Here is a 22,656-nt window from a genome sequence, read left to right as displayed (position 1 = left end):
GAGGCTCAGTGTGTGTGTCATGAGCCCTATAGCGCCCCAGGGAGGGCTGGGGAGGGGGTGCCCGATGCCCCAGGGTGGGGTTGGGGGACGCCCTTGTTCCCTTCTCTCAGCATAATAAAGCCAAAGGCCTGGTATTCGGGGTGCCCCATAAAATGCCCTCGGGCGCCCAGCTGGCAGCGCCACGGCCACGGGTCCTGGCCACATCCCCCGCTGGGCAGATCCATCCTGCCAGGCCTGTGGAGAATTGCTGCTGTCCTGCACCAGGTGGGGATCCCTGGGTACCCAGCCCCCACATCCTGCCCCAGAAGGGCCGCATCCCAGCGCCAAGCAAGGGGTCCCCGGCTACCCGGCCCCCGCGCTCCACCCCAGAGGTACTGCATCCCAGTGCTGGGCGAGGGGTCCCTGGGTACCCAGCCCCCATGCTCCACCCGAGGGGCCGCATCCCAGCACCGGGCAAGGGGTCCCGGGGTACCCAGCCCCCATGCTCCACCCCAGAGGGGCCGTATCCCAGTGCCGAGCAAGGGGTCCCCGGGTACCCAGCCTCCACATCCTGCCCCAGAGGGTCTGCATCCCAGCGCCTGACGAGGGGTTCCTGGGTACCCAGCCCCCGCACTCCACCCCAGAGGTACCGCATCCCAGCACCAGGCGAGGGGTCCCCAGATAACCAGTCCCCGTTCCCATGCCAGAGGGGCCATGTCTCAGCGCTGGGTAGAGTCCCCCTGTATAACCAGCTCCCACCCCCAACCCCAGAGGGGCCACATCCCAGCACCAAGCTAGGGGTCCCCGTATACCCAGCTCCCTGCCCCACTCCAGAGAGGCCACATCCCAGTGGCAGGCGAGGGGTCCCCATATAACCAGCCCCCCCCCCCCGAGGGGCCGCATCTGCATGTTGTCGTGAGTAACAGCTCACAGCGAGGGGAGGACTCATAACCAGCAGCAGGAAACATCAGTTTATTCAAAATCCCAAAATTACAGCAATTCCCGGGTACTTTATAACAACTTTATTTCTCCTTTAAATACATATGAAGTCACTGGTCTATGGGTTGAGCCCAGAGTCCTTCGAGATTTGCCGCACCCGCTGGCGAGGTCCCCTGATTCGTTGAGTCGATAGTTAATTACTTTGATTATTATTCATTATTAGGGGGGTTTTTTTCTGCTTCAAATTCCGTTTAAATTAACCTGATTTGGTTCTGGCGCCTTCCGAGTTCTGTGCGATCCAGGGGCTGCGTCGTTTTTGCAGCCGGATGGGGCTCCCACCCCGATGCTGTCGGGGTAGGCGGTTGCAGACGGTGACCTAAAGGCATGTGAACCCCCTTGCCAGGTGAGGGGCAGTTCAGAGCCAGAAGGGCCACCCCCCACCCCCCACTCTGCCTGCTGCACTGGGGTTTGGAAGGCTGCTCCCCGGCTGCCCACTAGGGGGTATCCTTGTACCCACCTCTGAGGCAGCTGGTGCTGCCCACTGCCAGAGGTGGGATCAGCGGGGTTAGATACCGGGCTAGATGGGCCAACGGGTCTGATCCAGAGGGGGGTGGGATACTGAGCTAGATGGGCCCATGGGTCTTATTGGTGGGGACAGAGAGAGGGCAGGGTACCAGGCTACATGGGCCCTTTGCTCACTAGGGGGCGCTCTCCCCAGGCAGTCTGTGCAGGCCCCAATACCCCAGTGTGGTGCTAGGTGGCGCCATGCTGTGGGGAGCAGGGGGGTGCTCAGGAGGGGCCACTGTGCTGAGGGGTCTGGGGCCGGGGACGCTGGGCTGCAGGGAGTGGGGCGGGGGTTCAGCAGGGGGCGCTGGGCTGCGGGGACGGGGCTCAGCATGGCGCGCTGTGCTGCGGGGAGTGGGGCGGGGGGCTCAACAGAGGGTGCCATACTGTGGGGAGTGGGGCGGTGGGGTCAGTAGGGGCGCTGTGCTGCGGGGAGCGGGGCGGGGGCTCAGCAGAGGGTGCTATAATGTGGGGAATGGGGCGGGGGGCGCTGTACTGTGGGGAGTGGGGCCAGGGCTCAGCAGGGGGCGCTGGGCTGCAGGGAGCAGGGTGGGGGCCCAGCAGAGGGTGCTATAATGTGGGGAGTGGGGTGGGGGGTGCTGTGGGGAGCGGGGCGGGGGCTCAGCAGGGGGTGCTGTGCTGCGGGAAGCGGGGGCTCAGCAGGGGGCAGCGTTCCCCTTTTTGTCCATAGATGGCGTGTTCAGGGCACACCAGGAACCGCAGCCTCTGCTGGCCGAAAACGAGTCGACATGCGGCAGGGGAAATGGGTTCCCCGTCCTCAGCAGCTGGTTATTGGGGCCCTTTCGCTACTGGGGCCAGTGGAATGACCTGCTACTAAGGCCCCTCCTGTTCCCCTGGGTTTGGCCCTCATTTCCCTGGGTTTGAGCTACAGGAGCCCACAGGACATTGTCACAGGACATTGTCCCTGTCGGCCCATGGTGGGGCTCCCCAGTGGGTTGATCTCGTGGTGCGTGGGATTGGCCGCCCGCTGCCTTCCTGGGCCTTTCTCGAAATGACCTGGCAGGTGAGGAGGAGCCAACGGCCACTGGGGAGTAGCAGCTGGCAGCCAAGGAGCCAAGAGCGGCAAGGGAATGAGAAATAGCCCGAAGACACAGGGAAGAGTGAGCGATGAAGAGGGAATCGTGTGCAAAGCACAGTGGACGGGGAACAAGAGGGTCTTAATGAGAAACGGTGACAAGAGAAAGAAGAACAGTGAACGGCAGAGAGCGAGCTACACCGTGAACAGGAAATAACGTCTATCCAAGAGTGAAACACGAGGGCCAAATAGTGAATAATGAATAGTGAGCGATATCTGAGAGTGCAAACTGCATAGCAGGCAATGAACAGCGAAGAGTGAAACGGTGAGCAGTGAATGGGGAGAGTGAACGGTGAATAGCAAATAACTAATAATGAGCAGCGAGTAGTGAATGTGGATGGTTAACAGCAAATAACTAACAGTGAATAGTGAGCAGTGAATGGGGACAGTGAACAACAAATAGCAAATAACTAATAATGAATGGTGAGGAGTGAATGGGGAAAGTGAACAGTGATTAGCAAATACTAATAGTGAATGGTGAGTAGTAAATGGGCATAGGGAGGAGTGAATAGCAAATAACTAATAGTGAATAGTGAGCAGTGAGTGGGGATAGTGAATAGTAAATAACTAATAATGAGCAGACAGTAGTGAATGAGGATAGTGAACAGAAAATAACTAATAGTGAACGGTGAGCAATGAATGGTGAGATTGAACAACGAATAGCAAATGACTAATAGTGAACGGCGAGGAGTGAATGGGGACAGTGAATAGTGAATAGCAAATAACTAATAGTGAAAGGTGAGCAGTGAACGGGGATAGTGGAAGTGAATAACAAAGTGAACAGTGAGCAGTGAACGGGGGACAGGGAGGAGTGAATAGCAAATGACTATTGAGACACACAAGCTCACCACTAGCGTGCTGCCAAGTGCCTAACAGACCATGAATGGCAGAGGGTGAACGAGCGGTAACAAGCCGCCTAGTGATGACCCTCGTTTATGGGCGGTTTATACAGCCGTACCCCAGGGCTCGGGACCCAGGCCCCCCTGCCCCCACGCACAGCTAGGCGCCTCGTTCCGCCGGGCCGGGGGAGCTCCCACGCAATAGGGACTCCTGAGGAGCGACGAGAGCCAGGTGGCCATGAAGCGAGGCTTAGGCCAGCTTCGAGGCTGGTCACACCCTGAGCGTGGGAGCCGGGGGGCCGACGCGCCCGTCCAATCACACAGAACTTCACGGGAGGCGCCACCGTACCTGCCGGCCGGCAAAGGAGACGGGGCCGGAGTCAGCGCCGGTCAGGAGGGGGCAGGCGCCTCGCAGGCCGAGGGTGGGCTTTCCAGTCAGAGCCTATGGCTTAACCCTTAGCGCATGTGACGCGACTGGTCAAAACAGTCGCGGTTCTAAAAATAGAAGACACCATTTTATTTTATTTTCTATTAAAAAAAATGCAAAACAAGACACCTGGGGGCTGAAGAACCGGCCCCTCGGCATCGTGCCGGGAGTTCTCCAGAACCGGGCCACGGGGCGGAGGAGCGACACGGCCCAGTCCTGGGTGCCCCTCGGCATCGTGCCGGGAGTTCTCCAGAACCGGGCCACGGGGCGGAGGAGCGACACGGCCCAGTCCTGGGTGCCCCTCGGCATCGTGCCGGGAGTTCTCCAGAACCGGGCCACGGGGCGGAGGAGCGACACGGCCCAGTCCTGGGTGCCCCTCGGCATCGTGCCGGGAGTTCTCCAGAACCGGGCCACGGGGCGGAGGAGCGACACGGCCCAGCCCTGGGTGCCCCTCGGCATCGTGCCGGGAGGTCTCTAGAACCGGGCCACGGGGCGGAGGAGCGACACGGCCCAGCCCTGGGTGCCCCTCGGCATCGTGCCGGGATTTCTCCAGAACCGGGCCACGGGGCGGAGGAGCGACACGGCCCAGCCCCGGAGGGGAGGATGTGCCGTGGACTCTGATGGGGAGTGGGTGCTGAGCATGGGGTGGGGGGGATTGGCCCAGCTGGTGGGTTCTGGTCTCCGGGGGGTGCAGGGAGAGCTGGGTCTCAGGCAACACACATTGCGTCCCGTGCTGAGCCTCCCCGGATCCCGCTGTGCGCGTCAACACACCCGACGCCCACAGCTGGGCACAACCCGGCACGGCTCCCATGCGCCCCCCACACACGTTCTCTTCATATACAACCCACGCAGCCCCTCCCACCTCCTGCCAACCCCTGCACCTCCCAGCGACCCCTCACATCTCTGCTGTCCCCCCCACATTCCTCACGCACTTCACACCAACCCCCAACCTCCCACCTTCCGCTGTCCCCCCACGTTCCTCCCATACCTGCACCGTCCCCCACTTCTGTCATCCCACCACACCTCCCGCCATCCCCCCCCCATTCCTCAAACACCTCGGCTGCCCCCCCACATTCCTCCTGCCAACCTCCCCACCTCCATCATCTCCCCACCCCTCCCACCATCCCCCAAACCTCCTGCCATCCCCCACATTCCTCAAACACCTCCACTGTCCCCCCACATTCCTCCTGTCAAGCCCCCCACCTCCATCAACCCCCCACACCTCCCACCATCCCCCAAACCTCCCGCCATCCCCCACATTCCTCAAACACCTCTCCTGTCCCCCCACATTCCTCCTGCCAACCTCCCCACCTCCATCATCTCCCCACCCCTCCCGCCATCCCCCACATTCCTTCCACAGCTCTCCTGTCCCCCCACAGTCCTCCTGTCAACCCCCCCACCTCCATCAACCCCCCACACCTCCCGCCATCCCCCACATTCCTCAAACACCTCCACTGTCCCCCCACATTCCTCCTGCCAACCTCCCCACCTCTGCCATCCCATTTTTCCCAACTTCCCACCTCCCGCCATGCCCCCCCCATACTGCCCCCATCCTCTCTGTACCACCCCCGAGGCTGCCATGACCGCCCTCCTCCTCCCCTCCCAGCGACGTGGGATCCCCCACAACCAGTCCCCTCACATCTCAGCACCTTTCCTTTAACAGCGGGTGCTGGGTCCCGTCCTGGCCGAATGGCTGTTCATCCAGGGACCCAACCCACCCCCGGTCAACTATGGCTTATGCTTGGAGGCATGGGACCGAAGGGGGGCACTCTGTGACCCCCCCTCCACGGAGGGCCACACAGGGGAGGCCCATGGCGGTCTCCCAAACCGGTCGCTCCCGCACCCCATCTTGGGTCTGAGCTGACTGGGAAGATCCAAAATCCCTGGGATTATTTGGGGGGTGGTGATGGCTCGAGTTGAGGGGCAAAGGGCAGGGTGAATGGAGCCAATGGCTTGGCTCCCTCTGCCCCCCAAAGCCAAGATGGGGGGAGGGCAGCAGAGACCCAGGGGACCTCCCCCCCATGCCTGGGGTCCCCCCCATCAGGGGAAAGTTTTGCATTGAGACGCTTCCAAAAAACAACAACAACAGCAACAAAACCCTGACCCTCCCCACCCCAACCTGCTCCCCCCCAACACGAAAATACCCCTGGGGCGAGGAAGAGGAAACATTAGCCCTTGATTCGAGTTCAGCGGGGGGGAGGGGGATGTCTGGGGAGGGGGATGGGAAGGAATAGGGGGGCAGAGGGGGGTCCCCCACAGATATAGTGGGGAGGCAGGGGGGACAGAGGAATGGCTTGTGCTGCCGTCGCCAGTATTGGGGGGCAGAAATCCCCCAAGCTTCTCCCCCGAACCCCCCACACCCTGCCTCAGCGGACGCTCAGGCCCCTGGGTGCTGCTTCAGCGGAGTCCAGCCCCCCCCGAGGAGTCCTGCTCTGCCTGAGCCGGCGTGGGGCCAGGGTGAGGGTGCTGCACCCCCGGCGGGTGGTAGGGGGCAGATTGGGGCGTCCGACACTGGCTATTCCTTGCCCCCCAGGGCCCATGGGGCAGATCGGGGGCATGGCTGGCGTGCCCTGAGTTGTGGCTATTCCCTGCCCCCTGGGACCCATAGGGGCGGATGTGGGTCAGGGCCGGGGCGTCCTGCGCCGTGGCTATTCCATGCCCTATGGCACCAGTGAAGTCAAGGGGGCAGAGCCCAGCTGACCTCACCCAAAGATCCTGAGAAGGGGGGTGGGGAATCGAGCTCGGGGAGGGGAAGGTTGGAGGCTGGGGCTCCCCATCCGGAGAGGAAAGCTTAGAGCTTTGCCACCCCTGGATGGTCAGGTGGGGGGAGAGAAAATTGCCCCTCGAAAGGGGACCCTAAAAAGTCAAATCCTACCCCCCCCCCCCCAGCTGGCATGTCTTGCAGCCTGACCCTTAAAGAGAGTGGCCTCTTCAGGTGGCAGGGGTGGTGTTTTGAAGGGGGGGGCGGGGAGGGGAGCGGGAGCTAGAAGGACAACGGGAGTTAAAGGCAATGCTTTTTTTCCACATAATGTGGATCGAGCCTGGGGAACTCACCGCCACAGGGAGTCGTTGAGACCAAGAATTTAGGGAGGTTCAAAAGGGGAGTGGACAGGTCCAGCCTGAGTTACGCTGGGGGCCACACTAGGCGATCTCAGCGCTCCCAACAGGCCCCCGACTCTATGGAGAACAGGACTATCCGGCGGGATCGTAACATGGGAAGGGATATCAAACCGGTTTTAGGAGGAATGGAACCCAGGAGTCCTGACATCTGACCCCCTTCCCCCTCTCTAACCCTCCCCTCCCCTCCCCAGGGATAGACCCCAGGAGTCCTGACTCCCCAAACCTTCTGCTTTAACCACCTTCCCCTGAAGCATCCGGTACTGGTCAGTCAGAGACGGGATGGGTCAGATGGGCCATTAATCGGCTCCAGTCAATTTCCTCTGTTCCTGTGATTTCCGGATGCCACCAAGGCATTGCCAATTAGCTGGCAGCACTGAGCGCCCGCCTCTCTCACAATCAGGTGCTTGAGACAGGCACCCCAAACACCGAAGCACCCCCGCCCCACAAATCACAGGAGTCTAAGAACTGACCAATGGGGCAGGCCCATCTAGCCCGGTATCCCGTCTCCACCAGTGGTCTCTACAGACCTGCTTCAGAGGAAGGGACAAGACATCCCAAATACGGAATAACCCACCCAGGGGGTTGGCTTGAAATGATTTTAACTCTTGAGTTATAACCCCGGCTGAAGAGATTTGCGACAGAGAGACCGGCTGAATTGCCGTGAGTCATAGTCACCCCTAGAAAAGCTGATTCTTTGCAGGCGCCTAAGCTTTTGGCCACAGTGACATCCAGTGGTGGGGAGTTCCGCAGGCTAACCATACAGTAGTAAAGCCGCTCCTTGTATTGGTTTTTAAGCTACTGCCTCCCAGGGTTGCAGAGAGTCCCCTGACGTCAGGAGCCAGCGTGAAGAGAGGGGTTTTATTTAAGGCTGGACGTTCTGCACCAGAAGCCATGCCAAGGCCCTCGGGAGTTCCTAATGCCTTGGGGAAGAATGAGATTGTGTAGCGCCTGGGCTAAAGAGCTACGGTGGTACGTGGCCTATAAGCCACTATCTGTGGTACAGCCATGAAGGGGAGAGGGAGCCCTGCGTGATAGCCTGTGTTCCTGCTGGTTTTGATACGTTTAGAGGGAGAACTCTGCAGGGAAGACACAGATAGCGTGTATCTGGGCAGTGCCCGGAGCGACGAGGCCCCAATCTCGATGACTTTTGTGTCTGGGCAGCGCCCGGCGCAATGGGGCCCTGATCTCAGTGACTCTGTGTCTGGGCAGCGCCTGGCCTGACGGGGCTCCGCTTTCAGTGACGATATATGTGCAGCGCCCAGCACGGCAGGACCCCATCTCAGCACCTCTGTATGGGTAGCAGCTGGCCATGCCCCGTAGGCATACCGCAGTGCAGAAGAGGAGCGTGTTTTGGCATCGGACGGGAGGGATCTGAGCGCAGAGCAGGACAAAGGGATGAAAAGGTTTGAGGCTGAGACCCGTCAGAACTCTACTGGGTGATGAGATCGAAGATCCCAGGGCCTAGCAAGCGGCCCGCGAAGAAACAGAAGAGAAATAAAGAAAAAGGCATGATACGAAGACCCAGTCCCCCCGCAGCGTGGGGTGACCCACCATCTTCGGGAGAGAAGGGTGGGGTTCGAAAGAGCTGAGGCTGTTCAAACTACATTCACGTGTGCTGGAGGGGTGGGGGCTGGCGCTCCCCAGCCCCATGGCAGTGGAGTGGGCTGGAAATCCAAAGAGCCGAAGCACTGGAAGAGAGAAACCAGAGAGCGCTATATAAAGATATGTACATGGGGGGCAGCGGTGGGATGGGATGGAAGTGGAGGTTTGACCGTACCACGGCCCATGTGATGAGCTCCCAGCCCCGGCCATGAGATCCGGGGTGAGGGGGCCGTGCGCCAGGGCCGCTGCTTGCTCCCACCCCGGCGCCGGGGGGCATCCGGCCTGCTGGAGGAGAGCAGTGATGTAATCGGAAGGCACCGTGGCGTCCTCATCGAACGGACGGGGCCGGCGGGTGTGACATCACAGGGCAGGCTGAGTCTCAAAAGGGGGGGCCGTGCCTCTGGCGGCAATAGCATCAAAAAGCAGGCCAGATCCACAGTTGTGATGTCATAAAAAAGGGGATTGGGTCCACAGCAGTGACATCATCAACAAGTGGACTGCGCCCACAGCACTGACATCATCAAAAGATAGACAAGGCCCACAGTGCTGATGTCATCAAAAAAAGGTACCAGGTCCACAGAGCTGACATCACCGAATATCAACAGGGCCGACCTTAAACATCAACAGACCCCAGTGATCTTGACATCATCCATCACCGACAAAGTCCGCAGTGCTGACATCATCAAGGGTTGTTCAGGCCTGGCAGTGCTTGATTTCCTCAACTATTGACCAGGCCAACCACTGTGACATCATCAGTAACAACGCCCAGTGAACAGGCATCGTCAATCGGCGATGGAGCCACTGGTCTGATGTCAAAACCAACAGGCTGGTGCCCAGGACACTGGCATCATCCACGGTCGACGAGGTCCACAGTGTTGAGAGCATGAAAAATGGCGATGATGTCATCAGACATCGACAAGGCCCACAGCACTCATGTTATCAATCACCGACAAGGTCCACAGTGTTGATGTCATGAGATGGATACGGTATTGATGGCAGAGGTTGGGAGCCCTCTTGGCATCATCAAAGGTTGACCCACAGTGTTTACATCATCACAGGTTGACAGGCTTGGTGGTACTGACATCATGACACATAGACAAGGGCCACAGTGCAGATGTCATCAAAGATGGCCAGTGCTGACATCATCATCAAAAGTCAACAGGACAGCTGGTCCTGATGGAACCAAATGTTGACACAACCACAGCACCGACGTAATCCCATATGGACAGGCCTGACTGTCCTGACATCATCAACCATCAACAGGGCCCACAGCGCTGATATTGGTGGATGGGCCAAATGCAATTTGACATAATTGAATGTGGATGGGTCTAAAGCAATCATGACATCATCCAATGTCAACAGAGTCCGGGGGCGCTGATGTCACCCAACGTGGATGGGTTGAACACAGTCTTGCCATCATCAAACGTCAGCAAGGCCCATGGTGCTGATGTCATCCAACATGACTTTGATATCAAATGTTGACAGGGCCCATAGTGCTGATGTCACCCAAAGTGGATGGGCCCCAGGCAATCTTGACATCATCAAAAGTTGAGAGGGCCCCCAGCACTGATGTCATCAGTCTTGGAGAGGCTCAACACAATCCTGACATCATCAAAAGTCGATAGAGCACTGACATCATCTAACATGGACAGAGACAAGGCAATCTTGACATCACCCAATGTTGACAGGCTCCAAGGTGCTGATGTCATCCAACGTGGATGGGTTCAACGCGACCCTGACATCATCAAAAGTTGACAGGGCCCGTGGCGCTGAGATCACCCAACATGGACGGGCCCAAGGCAATCTTGACATCATCACAAGTCAAGAGGGCCCGCAGCAGTGATATCACCAATTGTGGACATCATCTAACATGGATGGAGACAAGGCAATCTCGACATAACCCAACGTCGACAGGGCCTCAGGGCCTGACGTCATCCAGCGTGGATGGTTCAACATGACCCTGACATCATCAAAAGTTGACAGGGCCCGTGCCGCTGAGGTCATCAAAGGCAGATGCCACCAAAGCCCGGCAAAGGCCTTGAAGCCCGGCAGGCCGCCCGGTCCAAGAAAGAAGACGTGAAGGACGGGGGAAGACGCAGAGGAGGAGGAGGAAGAGAGCTATGGCCTTGGAAAGTTGAGTACACCTGAGCTGGGCCCTCACACGGTGACCTCGTTCTTGCTCCCGGTGCGGAGGTGCTGGCTGGGGTGGTGCCCAGGAATGAATTGCAGCTGCTCGATGGTGCTCTGGCGGCGGGCACCGAAGCCCTGGCGCCGGTTGGCCGTGTGGTTGCTGCCCACCTCCCAGGCGGTCTGGGCGGAGTTGGCGGAGGGGGGGTGGGAGTTCATCTTGTGCCCCTGGTGGCGTTCGAGCAGTGGGGTGCCGGCGGCGCAGATGTTGGTCTGGGACAGGGCCTTCTGGTGGCCCAGCCGCAGCTCCTGGAAGGGCCCCGTGCCCTGGTGCAGGCGCTCGGGCGAGAGCAGAGGCTCCTGGGAGTGCAGGGCCTCGCGGGAGAGCAGCCGCTCGTGGGAGACAACCCGCTCCCGGGGCCCGGCGCAGTCGTAGGGGTTGGGGCGGTAGCCGTCCGAGAGGATGTGTTCCTGGGACATCACTCGTCGCGGGTGCTGGGCCGCCTCCCCGTAGCGCTCGTAGTTCATCTTCATGGCGTGCAGGGGCAGCGTGCCCCGCGTCAGCTCGGCCAGGTGCCGCCGCTTCAGGTACAGCTCGTCCATGTCCTTCTCCGCTGGGGGGTGAGGGGGGGCAAAGGGAGCACGGGGCAAGGGATGGGTGGCAAAGGCAGGAGGGGAGGGGCAGGGCAGGGGGATGGGAGGAGCAAAGGCAGGAGGGGCGGGGCAAAGGCAGAAGGGGAGGGGCAGGGGGATGGGAGGAGCAAGGGCAGAAGGGGAGGGGCAAAGGCAGGAGGGGCGGAGCAGGGGGATGGGAGGGGCAAAGGCAGGAGGGGAGGGGCAGGGGGATGGGAGGGGCAAAGGCGGGACGGGAGGGGCGGAGCAGGGGGAGGGGAGGGGCAAAGGCAGGAGGGGAGGGGCAGGGCAGGGGGATGGGAGGAGCAAAGGCGGGAGGGGAGGGGCGGAGCAGGGGGGAGGGGGGGCAAAGGCAGGAGGGGAGGGGCAGGGCAGGGGGATGGGAGGAGCAAAGGCGGGAGGGGAGGGGCGGAGCAGGGGGATGGGAGGGTCAAAGGCAGGAGGGGAGGGGCAGGGCAGGGGGATGGGAGGAGCAAAGGCGGCAGGGGAGGGGCGAAGCAGCGGGAGGGGAGGGACAAAGCCAGGAGGGGAGGGGCAGGGCAGGGGGATGGGAGGAGCAAAGGCGGGAGGGGAGGGGCGGAGCAGGGGGATGGGAGGGTCAAAGGCAGGAGGGGAGGGGCAGGGCAGGGGGATGGGAGGAGCAAAGGCGGGAGGGGAGGGGCGGAGCAGGGGGATGGGAGGGGCAAAGGCAGGAGGGGAGGGGCAGGGCAGGGGGATGGGAGGAGCAAAGGCGGGAGGGGAGGGGCGGAGCAGGGGGATGGGAGGGGCAAAGGCAGGAGGGGAGGGGCAGGGCAGGGGGATGGGAGGAGCAAAGGCAGCAGGGGAGGGGAAATGGGGATGGGCGGGGCAAAGGCAGCAGGGGCGGGGCAGGGCAGGGGGATGGGAGGAGCAAAGGCAGGAGGGGAGGGGCAGAGGGGATGGGAGATAACGGACAATGTGACCAACTCTCCTTTGCACACTCACAGGCTCCATGGACGGACCGGGCCACTGTGAGTGAATTCATTTCACCCGCAGGCTGCCAGTCAGTCCTGGGAACAGACGGTGCCCCCTAGAGGGGAGAGGCCCCCTGCCCCATTCCCCGCCCCCCCAAGCCAGCCAGTCCCCGCCCTGGGGCCGGATGGGAGCTGACGCCCCCTAGAGGGGAAAGGCCCCGGGCCCCATTCTCCCCCAGGCCAGCTCTGGCCCCCGGGCAAGTCCCCAGGGGCTGGTGGCAGCGGTGGGGTCGGGCTGTGAGCGCCCCCCAGTGGCAGGGCCCCTGGCTCACCCAGCCTCTTGAGCGAGGAGTAGCGGCTGAGCTCCGACTTGATGGCCGACTCGTAGGACGGGGGCAGGTGCGAGAGGTTGTGGAAGGAGCGGGAGCAGGTGAGTGAGTTGTACTTCAGGCCCGACGTGGGGGTGTGATGCACTCGCCAGTCTGGGGGGGGGGGGCAAAAGGAGAGGGGGGAGGAGGGGAAGGGAAGAGAGTGTGAGGAGAGGGGTCAGGAGAGGGGGAGGGGACAGGTAGAAGGAGGGGATCGGGGAAGAGGGAGTGTGGGGAGGGGACAGGTAGAGGGAGGGGTGTGGGGGAGGGGAAGAGGGAGTGTGGGGAAAGGGGTCAGGAGGGAGGGGGATGGGACAAATGGAGGGAGAGGGCCAGGAAGAGGGGATTGGGGGAGGGGCAAAGAGAGATTAAATCTCTTGGCCATTTTCTCTCCCCCCCTGCCCCCACCCCCTTTCCCGGCTGGAGGATTCTGATTCCGTGGGGCAGCTCGGGTGAGAAAACGGGGCCCCCTCCCCCTGAGCCCCCCGCCCGGCCCGTCACCTACCCAGCGTGGCGGCGTGGTGCTTCGGGCTGCTCACGTTGAGGTGCACGTAGTTGTGGTGCATGTTGTCTGCAAGGCAAAGCTGGGTTATTAGTCTGGGGGCAAACCCCCCCCCCCAAAACCTCACCACCAAAACCCAGCCCCTTAAAGGTAATGTGCGAGGACAGGCACCTCTGGGTCTCCCTGGTGCTATTTTCTGTCTGGGGACAAAAAAAAAAGTGGCCCCTTAAAGGTAATGTGCAAGGTCACACACTTCTGGCCCAGGTCCACTTGATGGTCTTTTCTGTCTGGTGACAAAAAAAAAAACCCTAGCTCCTTAAAGGTAATGAATGAAGTCAGACACTCTGGGGACAAAAATCCACAACCCCTTAAAGGTAATGTGCAAGGTGAGACTGCTGTGTCCAACTGATGTTATTTTCTGTCTGGGGACAAATATCGACGCCCCCTTGAGGTAATGTATGAGCTCAGACACCTCTGGGTCCGCCTGATGGTATTTTCTGTCTGGGGACAAAAAAAACCACAACACAGCCCCTTAAAGGTAATGTGCAAGGTCAGACTCCTGGGTCCGCCTGATGGTATTTTCTGTCTGGGGACAAAAAAACCCAACCCCTTAAAGACACTTCTGGGGTGAGTGGGAATGTGGGGGTGCAGGGAATGGATTGGGGGATGTGGAGGTGCAGGGGATGGATGGATGGATGGAGGGGTCGGGGCGATGTGGGGGTGCAGGGGAGGGATGGATGGAGGGATTGGGGCAATGTGGAGGTGCAGGTGATGGAGGGATCGGGGGTGCGGGTGCAGGGGAGGGAGGGATTGGGGTGCAGGGGAGGAATGGAGGGAGGGATTGGGGGATTTGGGGGTGCAGGGGAATAATGGAGGGAGGAAGTGGGGAGATGTGGGGGTGCAGGGGATGGAGGGATTGGGGGATGTGGGGGTGCAAGGGGAGGGATGGATGGAGATATCGGGGCAATGTGGAGGTGCAGGGGATGGAGGGATTGGGGTGCGGGTGAAGGGGAGGGAGGGATGGAGGGATTGGGGATTTGGGGGTGCAGGGGAATAATGGAGGGAGGGAGTGGGGTGATGTGGGGGTGCAGGAGAGGGATGGATGGAGGGGTCAGGGTGATGTGGGGGTGCAGAAGAGGGATGGATGGAGGGATCAGGGGGATGTGGGGATGCAGGGGAGGGATGGATGAAGGGATCTGGGGGATGTTGGGGTGCAGGGGACAGAGGGATGGAGGGATCAGGGGGATGTAGGGGTGCAGGGGAGGGATGGATGGGGGATGGGGGGGTGCAGGGGATGGAGGAATCAGGGGTGCGGGTGCAGGGGAGGGATGGAGGGATTGCGGGAGTGCAGGGGAATAATAGAGGGAGGAAGTGGGGAGATGTGGGGGTGCAGGGGATGGATGGATAGAGGGATTGGGGGATGTGGGGGTGCAGGGGAGGGATGGATGGAGGTATCGGGGCAATGTGGAGGTGCAGGGGATGGAGGGATGGGGGTGCAGCTGCAGGGGAATAATGGAGGAGGGAGCGGGGAGATGTGGGGGTGCAGGGGATGGATGGAGGGATTGGGGGACCTGGGGGTGCAGGGGGAGGGATGGATTGATGGAGGGATCGGGAGATCTGGGGGTGCAGGGGGAGGAGGGATGGATGGAGAGATTGGGGGGATATGAGGGTGCAGAGGAGGGTTGGACGGATACTCTCTGGAGCAGTGCAATGAAGAAACCTGCCATTCCCCAAACAGCCACTGGGTGTCTCCCTGGGCCCGCCTAAAGCTGCCCAACTTCCAGGGCGCACCCCAGCCGGAGCCAGGACGCCTGGGTTCTCTCCCTGGCTCAGGGAGGGGCGGGCGGGGAGGGGGGCTAGTAGTTAGAGCCAGGGGGTGCTGGGAGCCAGGACTCCTGGGTTCTCTCCCGGCTCTGGGAGGGGAGTGTGGAATGGTAGGGCTGGCATTACAGGCAGGGGGCCACAAATGGGAAAGTTGCCCCCCAAAGAATATTCAATGGGCCCCAATTCCTAGGCGCGGGCAATGGGGTTGAGGCTGGGGCTCTGGGCGAATGGACCTCCAGTGCCCTCAAAACACCCACGTGGCCCCCCACTGACGAGACCCCGGAGCCGACCCTGGAAAATGAATCCACCCCCCATGAACAGTGAGCAGTTCCAGTCCCCTGGCCTGCTCCGCGCTCGGAGCTGCAGCCTCTGAAGTCCCAGCTGCAGGGACCTGCCTCAGTTTTCCCCCTGCGCAATGGGGACGACAGCCTGGCCTCCCTGGGTGTGTCAGGAGAAGAGCGGGAGGCAGGGCCGCCCAGAGGATTCAGGGGGCCTGGGGCAAAGCAATTTTGGGGGCCCCTTCCATAAAAACAAAAGTTGTAATACTATAGAATGCTGTATTCTCATTGGGGCCCCTGCGGGGCCCGGGGCCTGGGGCAAATTGCCCCACTTGCCCCCGCCAGGCAGCCCTGTCGGGAGGAGCCCAGACGTTACGGTGACGGGCACTAGAGAAGTGGCTCAGTTCATGACCAGGGGTGTCTCCGTCCCCTCCCGACAGATGGAAATACCTGGCCCTGTGCCAAGCAGAACAAGGGCTGCATCGCCTCCCAAATGCAGCCACTTCTGGGGTGCAGCCACCATGTCACGGCAGCACAAGGCACCCGCTTGGGCCGGCGAGCGAGGGGGGATCACGCACCCCACAGGAGGCGATGTGGGGCAGCAGGATGGAGTTAAACTTACAGCCCACCCTGACCCCTGCTAATGTCCCCCTGGCCTGCCCCCCAGCTGCTGGGACCCCTCCCCAATCCGCCCCCAACCTGCACTCCCCTCGCCCCTCCCAGCTGCTGGGACCCCTCCCCAATCCGCCCCCAACCTGCACTCCCCGCGCCCCTCCAGCTGCTGGGACCCCTCCCCAATCTGCCCCCAACCTGCACTCCCCTCGCCCCTCCCAGCTGCTGGGACCCCTCCCCAATCTGCCCCCACATGCACTCCCCTCACCCCTCCAGCTGCTGGGACCCCTCCCCAATCCACCCCCACCTGCACTCCCCTCGCCCCTCCAGCTGCTGGGACCCCTCCCCAATCCGCCCCCACCCTGCACTCCCCTCGCCCCTCCCAGCTGCTGGGACCCCTCCCCAATCTGCCCCCACCTGCACTCCCCTCGCCCCTCCCAGCTGCTGGGACCCCTCCCCAATCTGCCCCCACATGCACTCCCCTCACCCCTCCAGCTGCTGGGACCCCTCCCCAATCTGCCCCCACATGCACTCCCCTCACCCCTCCCAGCTGCTGGGACCCGTCCCCAATCTGCCCCCACATGCACTCCCCTCGCCCCTCCAGCTGCTGGGACCCCTCCCCAATCCGCCCCCACCTGCACTCCCCTCGCCCCTCCAGCTGCTGGGACCCCTCCCCAATCCGCCCCCACCTGCACTCCCCTCACCCCTCCAGCTGCTGGGACCCCTCCCCAATCTGCCCCCACATGCACTCCCCTCGCCCCTCCCAGCTGCTGGGACCCCTCCCCAATCCCCCCCCCACCTGCACTCCCCTCGCCCCTCCAGCTGCTGGGACCCCTCCCCTATGTGCCCCCTACCTGCACTCCCCTCACCCCTCCCGCTGCTGGGACCCCTCCCCAATCTGCCCCCAACCTGCACTCCCCTCGCCCCTCCCAGCTGCTGGGTCCGCTCCCCAATCTGCCCCCAACCTGCACTCCCCTGACCCCTCCCAGCTGCTGGGACCCCTCCCCAATCTGCCCCCACATGCACTCCCCTCGCCCCTCCCAGCTGCTGGGACCCCTCCCCAATCTGCCCCCAACCTGCACTCCCCTCGCCCCTCCAGCTGCTGGGACCCCTCCCCAATTTCTCTGCTCCCCCCACCCCCTGCTTTCGATCCCCTCTCCCAAGGCTCCATAATCCCGCTTTAACAGAACATGCCTCAAGGAGGATTTCTGATCCCCTGGGGAGGGGGGGAGGGAATGACTCAGCCACCGCCCCCCCCCCGCCCCAGCCCCGCCATGAATGCTCAGCCACAGACACCCCGCGACAGCTAGCACCGGTTGCCATGGCAAACCGCGATCTCCCACCATGCCTGTGCGGTAATGCCTGCGCCTGGGCCCAGAAACCACAGGCTCCCAAGTACCATTGCCCAAAGCTTCGCCTGGGGCGGGGAATGGGGCCCGGGGCCTGTCCCCTCTAGGGGGCACCAGCTCCCGTCCGGCCCCAGGGCAGGGACTGGCTGGCTCAGGGGGGCGGGGGAATGGGGCCCGGGGCCTCTCTCCTCCAGGGGGTGCCGACCCCAATCCAGCCAGTCCCAGGCCTGTTTAACAGCCCCGGGTGTGACCTGAGTTTGTTCGGTCTCAGCAAGCCGCCCCCCCGGGGGGGCCTGGTGGAGGGAGAGGGCGGCCTGACCAATCCATGGACAATGCGCCCCCCTCTCCCCACAGGGGGGCTCCATCGGGAAATGGGGCCCCTTGGTGATGGGGGAGGGTTGAGCATCTGGGAGGGGCTGTACTGACTATGGAGCCGACTAATCCACCCCTTCCTTGTCATCCCCAGATCTAACCCCCTAGTGCCGGCCCTAGGATGCTGGCCCCATAGTCTGCCCTGCCGCACACCCCCACCCCCCTGCCTGCCCCGCGGATCAGCCCCATGGGTTCATCTGCCCTGATACCCAGCTTCCTTGTGGGGTGCTCAGACAAATACCCCCACGCCCACCTGCCCAGCTGGCAGAGGATTGTGGGACACATATCCCCCCAGCCCCCCTTGGCATAGCCTGTGTTCCCTGTGGGAGGCAGGAGGGCAGGGGGTTAACAGCCTGTGGGGCAGGGGATGCACCAAGGTCAGTGGGTGCCAGGGACCCCCCAAGGATGTCCAAGCCCCTGGCACAGACCCCCCCACCCCAACACTGCTCAGTGTCCTTGGAAGAGAAACTACTGGTGCTGGAGCAGCTGGAGCTGGGGGGTGGGAGCTGGGCTGCTGGGGGGCAGGAGGGGGTGGGCAGCAATATGGGGGATACCCCAGACACACACCCAGTGCACGCCCCTAATGCGGGCACACACACAGTACATACGGCTGTGGGGAGACAGCGCCCTGCCCCCTCCCTGCAGCCCAGCGCCCCCTGCTGAGACCCCTGCCCTGCCCCCTGCTGCCCAGCGTCCCCTGCTGAGACCCCTGCCCTGCCCCCTGCTGCCCAGCGTCCCCTGCTGAGACCCCTGCCCCCTCCCTGCAGCCCAGGGCCCCCTACCAAGCCCCTCATCCCCTCCCTGCAGCCCAGCACCCCCTGCCGAGCCCCTGCCCCACTCCCCTCAGCCCAGCGCCCCCTGCCGAGCCCCCCGCCCTGCCCCCTGCTGCCCAGCATCCCCTGCTGAGCCTCCTGTCCCCTCCCTGCAGCCCAGCGCCCCCTGCCAAGCCCCAATCCTGCTCCCTGCAGCCCAGCACCCCCTACCAAGCCCCCACCCCGCTCCCTGCAGCCCAGCGCCCCCAGTGCCACGGTCCCTACCGTGGTTGCTCTGGCAGGGCTTGAGCGTGTTGTAAAGGTTCTTCGGGGGCCGGGCCGGGCCGTTGTCCTGGGAAGCTGAGTTGAGGGTGGTGCTATTGCTGCGCTCGGAGCGCGAGCTGGTCCCAGCCTGGTGCCTGAGAATGTCGACAAGAGCCCTGGGGGGGGGCGGGGGGCAGCGCCCCTTAGACACCCCCAAGTAACACGGCCCCCAGCCAGGGCACCATCCCCCTCCCCACCCCTGGGGCTGCCCCGGCTTGCGCCTCCCGGCCTCACCACTAGGGGGCTCTGGGCCCAGCCAGACCCTGGGGCTGCCCCGCCTGGCCTCACCACTAGGTGCCCCCCCCACACTGTCCCATCTGCCCCCCTCCCCACTGCCATGCCCCACACCCAGCCCCTTCACACCTCCCCATGGCCCACACCTCTCCCCCCAGCTGCACCCCCCTCCCTCTGGCCTCCACCTCTCCCCTGGACCCCCCCACCCCGATCCCTTCCCCTCTCCTCCTCTCTCCCAGCCATGGCCCCCAACTCCCCCCTGCTTCCCCCCACCCCCAACTCCCCCTGCCTCTGTACTCCCCCCTTCCCCATGAACTGCTGACACTCCCCTCCCCCGACCCCCTCCCTCCTCCCAGCCATGGCCCCCTCCCCCTGGCTCCCAACTCCCCCCTGCCTCTCCCCACCCCAACTCCCCCTGCCTCTCTACTCCCCGCTTCCCCATTAACCCCTGACACTCCCCTCCCCCGACCCCCTCCCTCCTCCCAGCCATGGCCCCCTCCCCCTGGCTCCCAACTCCCCCTGCCTCTCCCCTCCCCTCCCCCTTTTCCCTATGGCCCCCGACTCTCCCACCCCCTCACCTGGGCATGTTGATCTCCCGCCCCTGGGGCCGGCGGGAAGCCTTGCCGAAGGCCACCTTGATGCCCAGGCCCACGGCCAGGGTGAAGCTGATGACGCCGCAGACCACGTAGACGGTGCTGTTGCTCTGCTGGCGGGCGGCCTCGGAGCCCCCTGGCCCCCGGCCCCCGGGCCCGGCCGTGCTGCTGGCCTGCGTGTGGGCCCAGAAGGGGGTCTCCACGTTGGTGCAGCGGCCCTGCTCCAGCCGCATGGCCCGGTGCTCGCAGCAGAAGCGGTAGTGGCACGTGCCGCAGCAGAAGCGGTAGCCGCCCGTGGTGCAGTTGAAGGCCGCGTCGTACTGGCCCATGACGTCGTAGTAGCCCTGGCACGTCTCGGCCGCCCGGCCCCCCCAGGCCCCCGCCCCCGTGCCGTTGACCCCCGCCAGCCGCTTGAGGTGAGCCAGCAGGCTGGGCAGCGCCCGGCTGTGGTTGGCCGGACGAGGGGCCTGGAGAACCGCCAGGGCCGGCTGGCAGCTCAGAGCCTCCAGGGCAGCGCAGAGGAGGACAGTCAGCAGGTGGTACATGGTGTGCGGGGAGAGGGGAGACCCTGGGAGACGGGAGGCAAATGGGGGGCAGGGAGAAGCCCTGGGTTGGGGGGGTGAGGAGGGTGCGGAGGGGCCCCAGAAGAAGCTGGGGTGTATGTGGGGGTACGGGGTGGGGAGATGGAAGCTGCACCGGGAGTTGGCACCGGATGGGGGGGTATGGTGGGTCCCGAGAGACAGCCCTGGGTAGGGGGAATGGAGGGGCTCAGCAGATGGCACTGGGTGATGGGGGGGGCACAGAAAGGTCCCCTGACACGGCGCAGAGTTGCGGAGGGAGGTCAGGGCATCTGGGCCCCGTTAGCTGGTTCCTTCTTGTGGTTATAAAAAATGGATCAAGCCGTATAAAAGAATCCGAGAGAGAAATCTGCAGAGAGACAGAGAGAGAGAGAGAGAGAGATGGGGGAGTCAGCAACTATCGCTCCATGACCCCAACTAGCTCAACCTCATCCTCACTCCTGGGACAGGCTGTTTTCCCCAGAGGCCCGGCTTCCGGATGCATGAGCTGTGGCAAATCTGTTCCCCAGAGCCCAGCGGGGGCAGATGGCCAGAGCTCTGCCTGGAAACAGTCACAGAGATCAGGCCCTGTCGGGCCGGGCGCTGCCCAGACACAGAGTCACCGAGATCGGGGCCCCGTTGGGCCGGGCGCTGCCCAGACAGAGTCACCAAGATCGGGGCCCTGTCGCACCCGGCGCTGCCCAGACAGAGTCACCGAGATCAGGGCCCCGTCGGGCCGGGCGCTGTCCAGACACAGAGTCGCCGAGATCGGGGCCCCGTCGGGCCGGGCGCTGCCCAGACACAGAGTCGCCGAGATCGAGGCCCCGTCGGGCCGGGCGCTGCCCAGACACAGAGTCACCAAGATCGGGGCCCCGTCGGGCCGGGCGCTGCCCAGACACAGAGTCGCCGAGATCGAGGCCCCGTCGGGCCGGGCGCTGCCCAGACACAGAGTCGCCGAGATCGGGGCCCCATCGAGCTGGGCGCTGCCCAGACACAGAGTCGCCGAGATCGGGGCCCCATCGGGCCGGGCGCTGCCCAGACACAGAGTCGCCGAGATCGGGGCCCCGTCACACCGGGCGCTGCCCAGACCCAGAATCACAGAGATCGGGGCCCCGTTGGGCCGGGCGCTGCCCAGACACAGAATCACAGAGATCGGGGCCCCGTTGGGCCGGGCGCTGCCCAGACACAGAATCACAGAGATCGGGGCCCTGTTTAGGGTGACCAGACGTCCTGATTTTATAGGGACAGTCCCGATATTTGGGGCTTTTTCTTATCTAGGCTCCTTTTAGCCCCCACTCCCTGTCCCGATTTTTCACAGTTGCTGTCTGGTCAGCCTAGCCGTGTTGCGCCAGGCACTGCCCAGGCACAGAGTCACTGGGATCGGGGCCCCATCGCACCCCAGCACTATGACACCCCTGCATCCCCTCTGCCATATTATAGCCCCTGGGAACCCCAGATCTGAGACACCCCTGTGTCCTGGTGTCTGATTCTTTAGTGGTTATTGATTATTATTGATTTCCAGTGAATTACTAGTTTAAAGAGCTGGGGGATTGTAGGGGTTTAGTCCCAGCAACAGGCACAACAAAATCAAGGGGATTGAGGCTGGGATCCCCAAAGTGCGACATATTGAGGGGAAAGGAAAACTTAAGGCAACTTTTAGTGCACCATTTGTAAAGCCTCAGCCGCTCCAAGCCACATAAAAATGGAGACGAGAGAAGGCGGATGAGGGAATATCTGTTATCGGACCAACTTCTGTTGGAGAAAGATACCAGCCGTCCAGCTCTAGAGAGCTTGTGTCTGGGTCTGGGAAAGGCGCTCAGAGTGTCCCAGCTAAATACAAGGTTGGGCAGAGAGGTTAGCGCCCGTGGTGAGCGCACATTCAAAGTGATCTCCACCAACGGGAGAAACGGTCTGAAGTCAACAGGATGAAATTCAATAAGCACCCATGCAAAGCGCTCCACTCAGGAAGCACAATCAGTTACACACATACGACATGGGAAATGACGGCCTAGGAAGGAGTATGGAGGAAAGGGATCTGGGGGGTCACGGTGGACCACAAGCTAAAGATGAGTCAACAGTGTAACGCTGCTGTTGCAAAAAAAGCGAACGTCCTTCTGGGATGTATTGGCAGGAGGGTTGTAAGCAAGACACAAGAACTAATTCTTCTGCTCTACTCCGCGCTGATTAGGCCTCAACTGGAGTATCGTGTCCAGTTCTGGGCACCACATTTCAGGAAAGATGTGGAGAAATTGGAGAAAGTCCCAAGAAGAGCAACAAAAATGATTCAGGTCTAGAAAACATGAGCTGTGAGGGAAGATTGAAAAAAATAAACCAGGTTTGTTTAATCTGGAGAAGAGAAAACGGAGAGGGGACGTGATAACAGTTTTCAAGTTCATAAAAGGTTGTTACAAAGAGGAGGGAGAAAATTCTCATTAACCCTTGAGGACAGGACAAGAAGCAATGGGCTTAAACTGCAGCAAGGGCGGTTTAGGTTGGACATTAGGAAAAACTTCCTAGCTGTCAGGGTGGTTAAGCACTTGGATAAATTGCCCAGGGATGTTGTGGAATCTCCATCAGCACCGCCTGCCTCAGAGATTTACGGGACAATGGACGCCCCTCGGAGAGCCACCCGG

The 22,656-nt window shown here is 62.3% G+C and overlaps 1 protein-coding gene across 1 annotated transcript; it reads right to left on the bottom strand.

Annotated features, from left to right (window-relative positions):
- Positions 1-8,797: 8,797 nt before the first annotated feature.
- LOC123350360 (protein shisa-7-like) lies at positions 8,798-20,146 on the bottom strand. Its single transcript, XM_044988901.1, has 5 exons — positions 19,452-20,146; positions 18,601-18,755; positions 13,132-13,197; positions 12,591-12,740; positions 8,798-11,307 (listed from the first exon to the last, which is right to left on the bottom strand). Exons 1-5 carry the CDS (start codon positions 20,009-20,011, stop codon positions 10,724-10,726), a joined length of 1,515 nt encoding a protein of 504 aa, XP_044844836.1. The 5' UTR covers positions 20,012-20,146; the 3' UTR covers positions 8,798-10,723.
- Between the last annotated feature and the right edge of the window lie 2,510 nt (positions 20,147-22,656).

Source organism: Mauremys mutica, chromosome 15, assembly GCF_020497125.1.
Source record: "Mauremys mutica isolate MM-2020 ecotype Southern chromosome 15, ASM2049712v1, whole genome shotgun sequence".
NCBI classification, from domain to species: Eukaryota; Metazoa; Chordata; order Testudines; family Geoemydidae; genus Mauremys; species Mauremys mutica.
Note: the sequence above shows the minus strand (reverse complement) of the source record. Positions and strands in the feature narration are given on the sequence as shown.

Coding starts and splice junctions, on each gene's coding strand:
- LOC123350360 (XM_044988901.1), bottom strand. CDS start 20,011: ATGTACCACCTGCTGACTGTCCTCCTCTGCGCTGCCCTGGAGGCTCTG. Junction 13,198..18,600: donor GCCCTGCCAGAGCAACCACG/GTAGGGACCGTG, acceptor TTTGCCTTGCAG/ACAACATGCACCACAACTAC. Junction 11,308..12,590: donor CTCCTCGCTCAAGAGGCTGG/GTGAGCCAGGGG, acceptor CTCACCCCCCAG/CGGAGAAGGACATGGACGAG.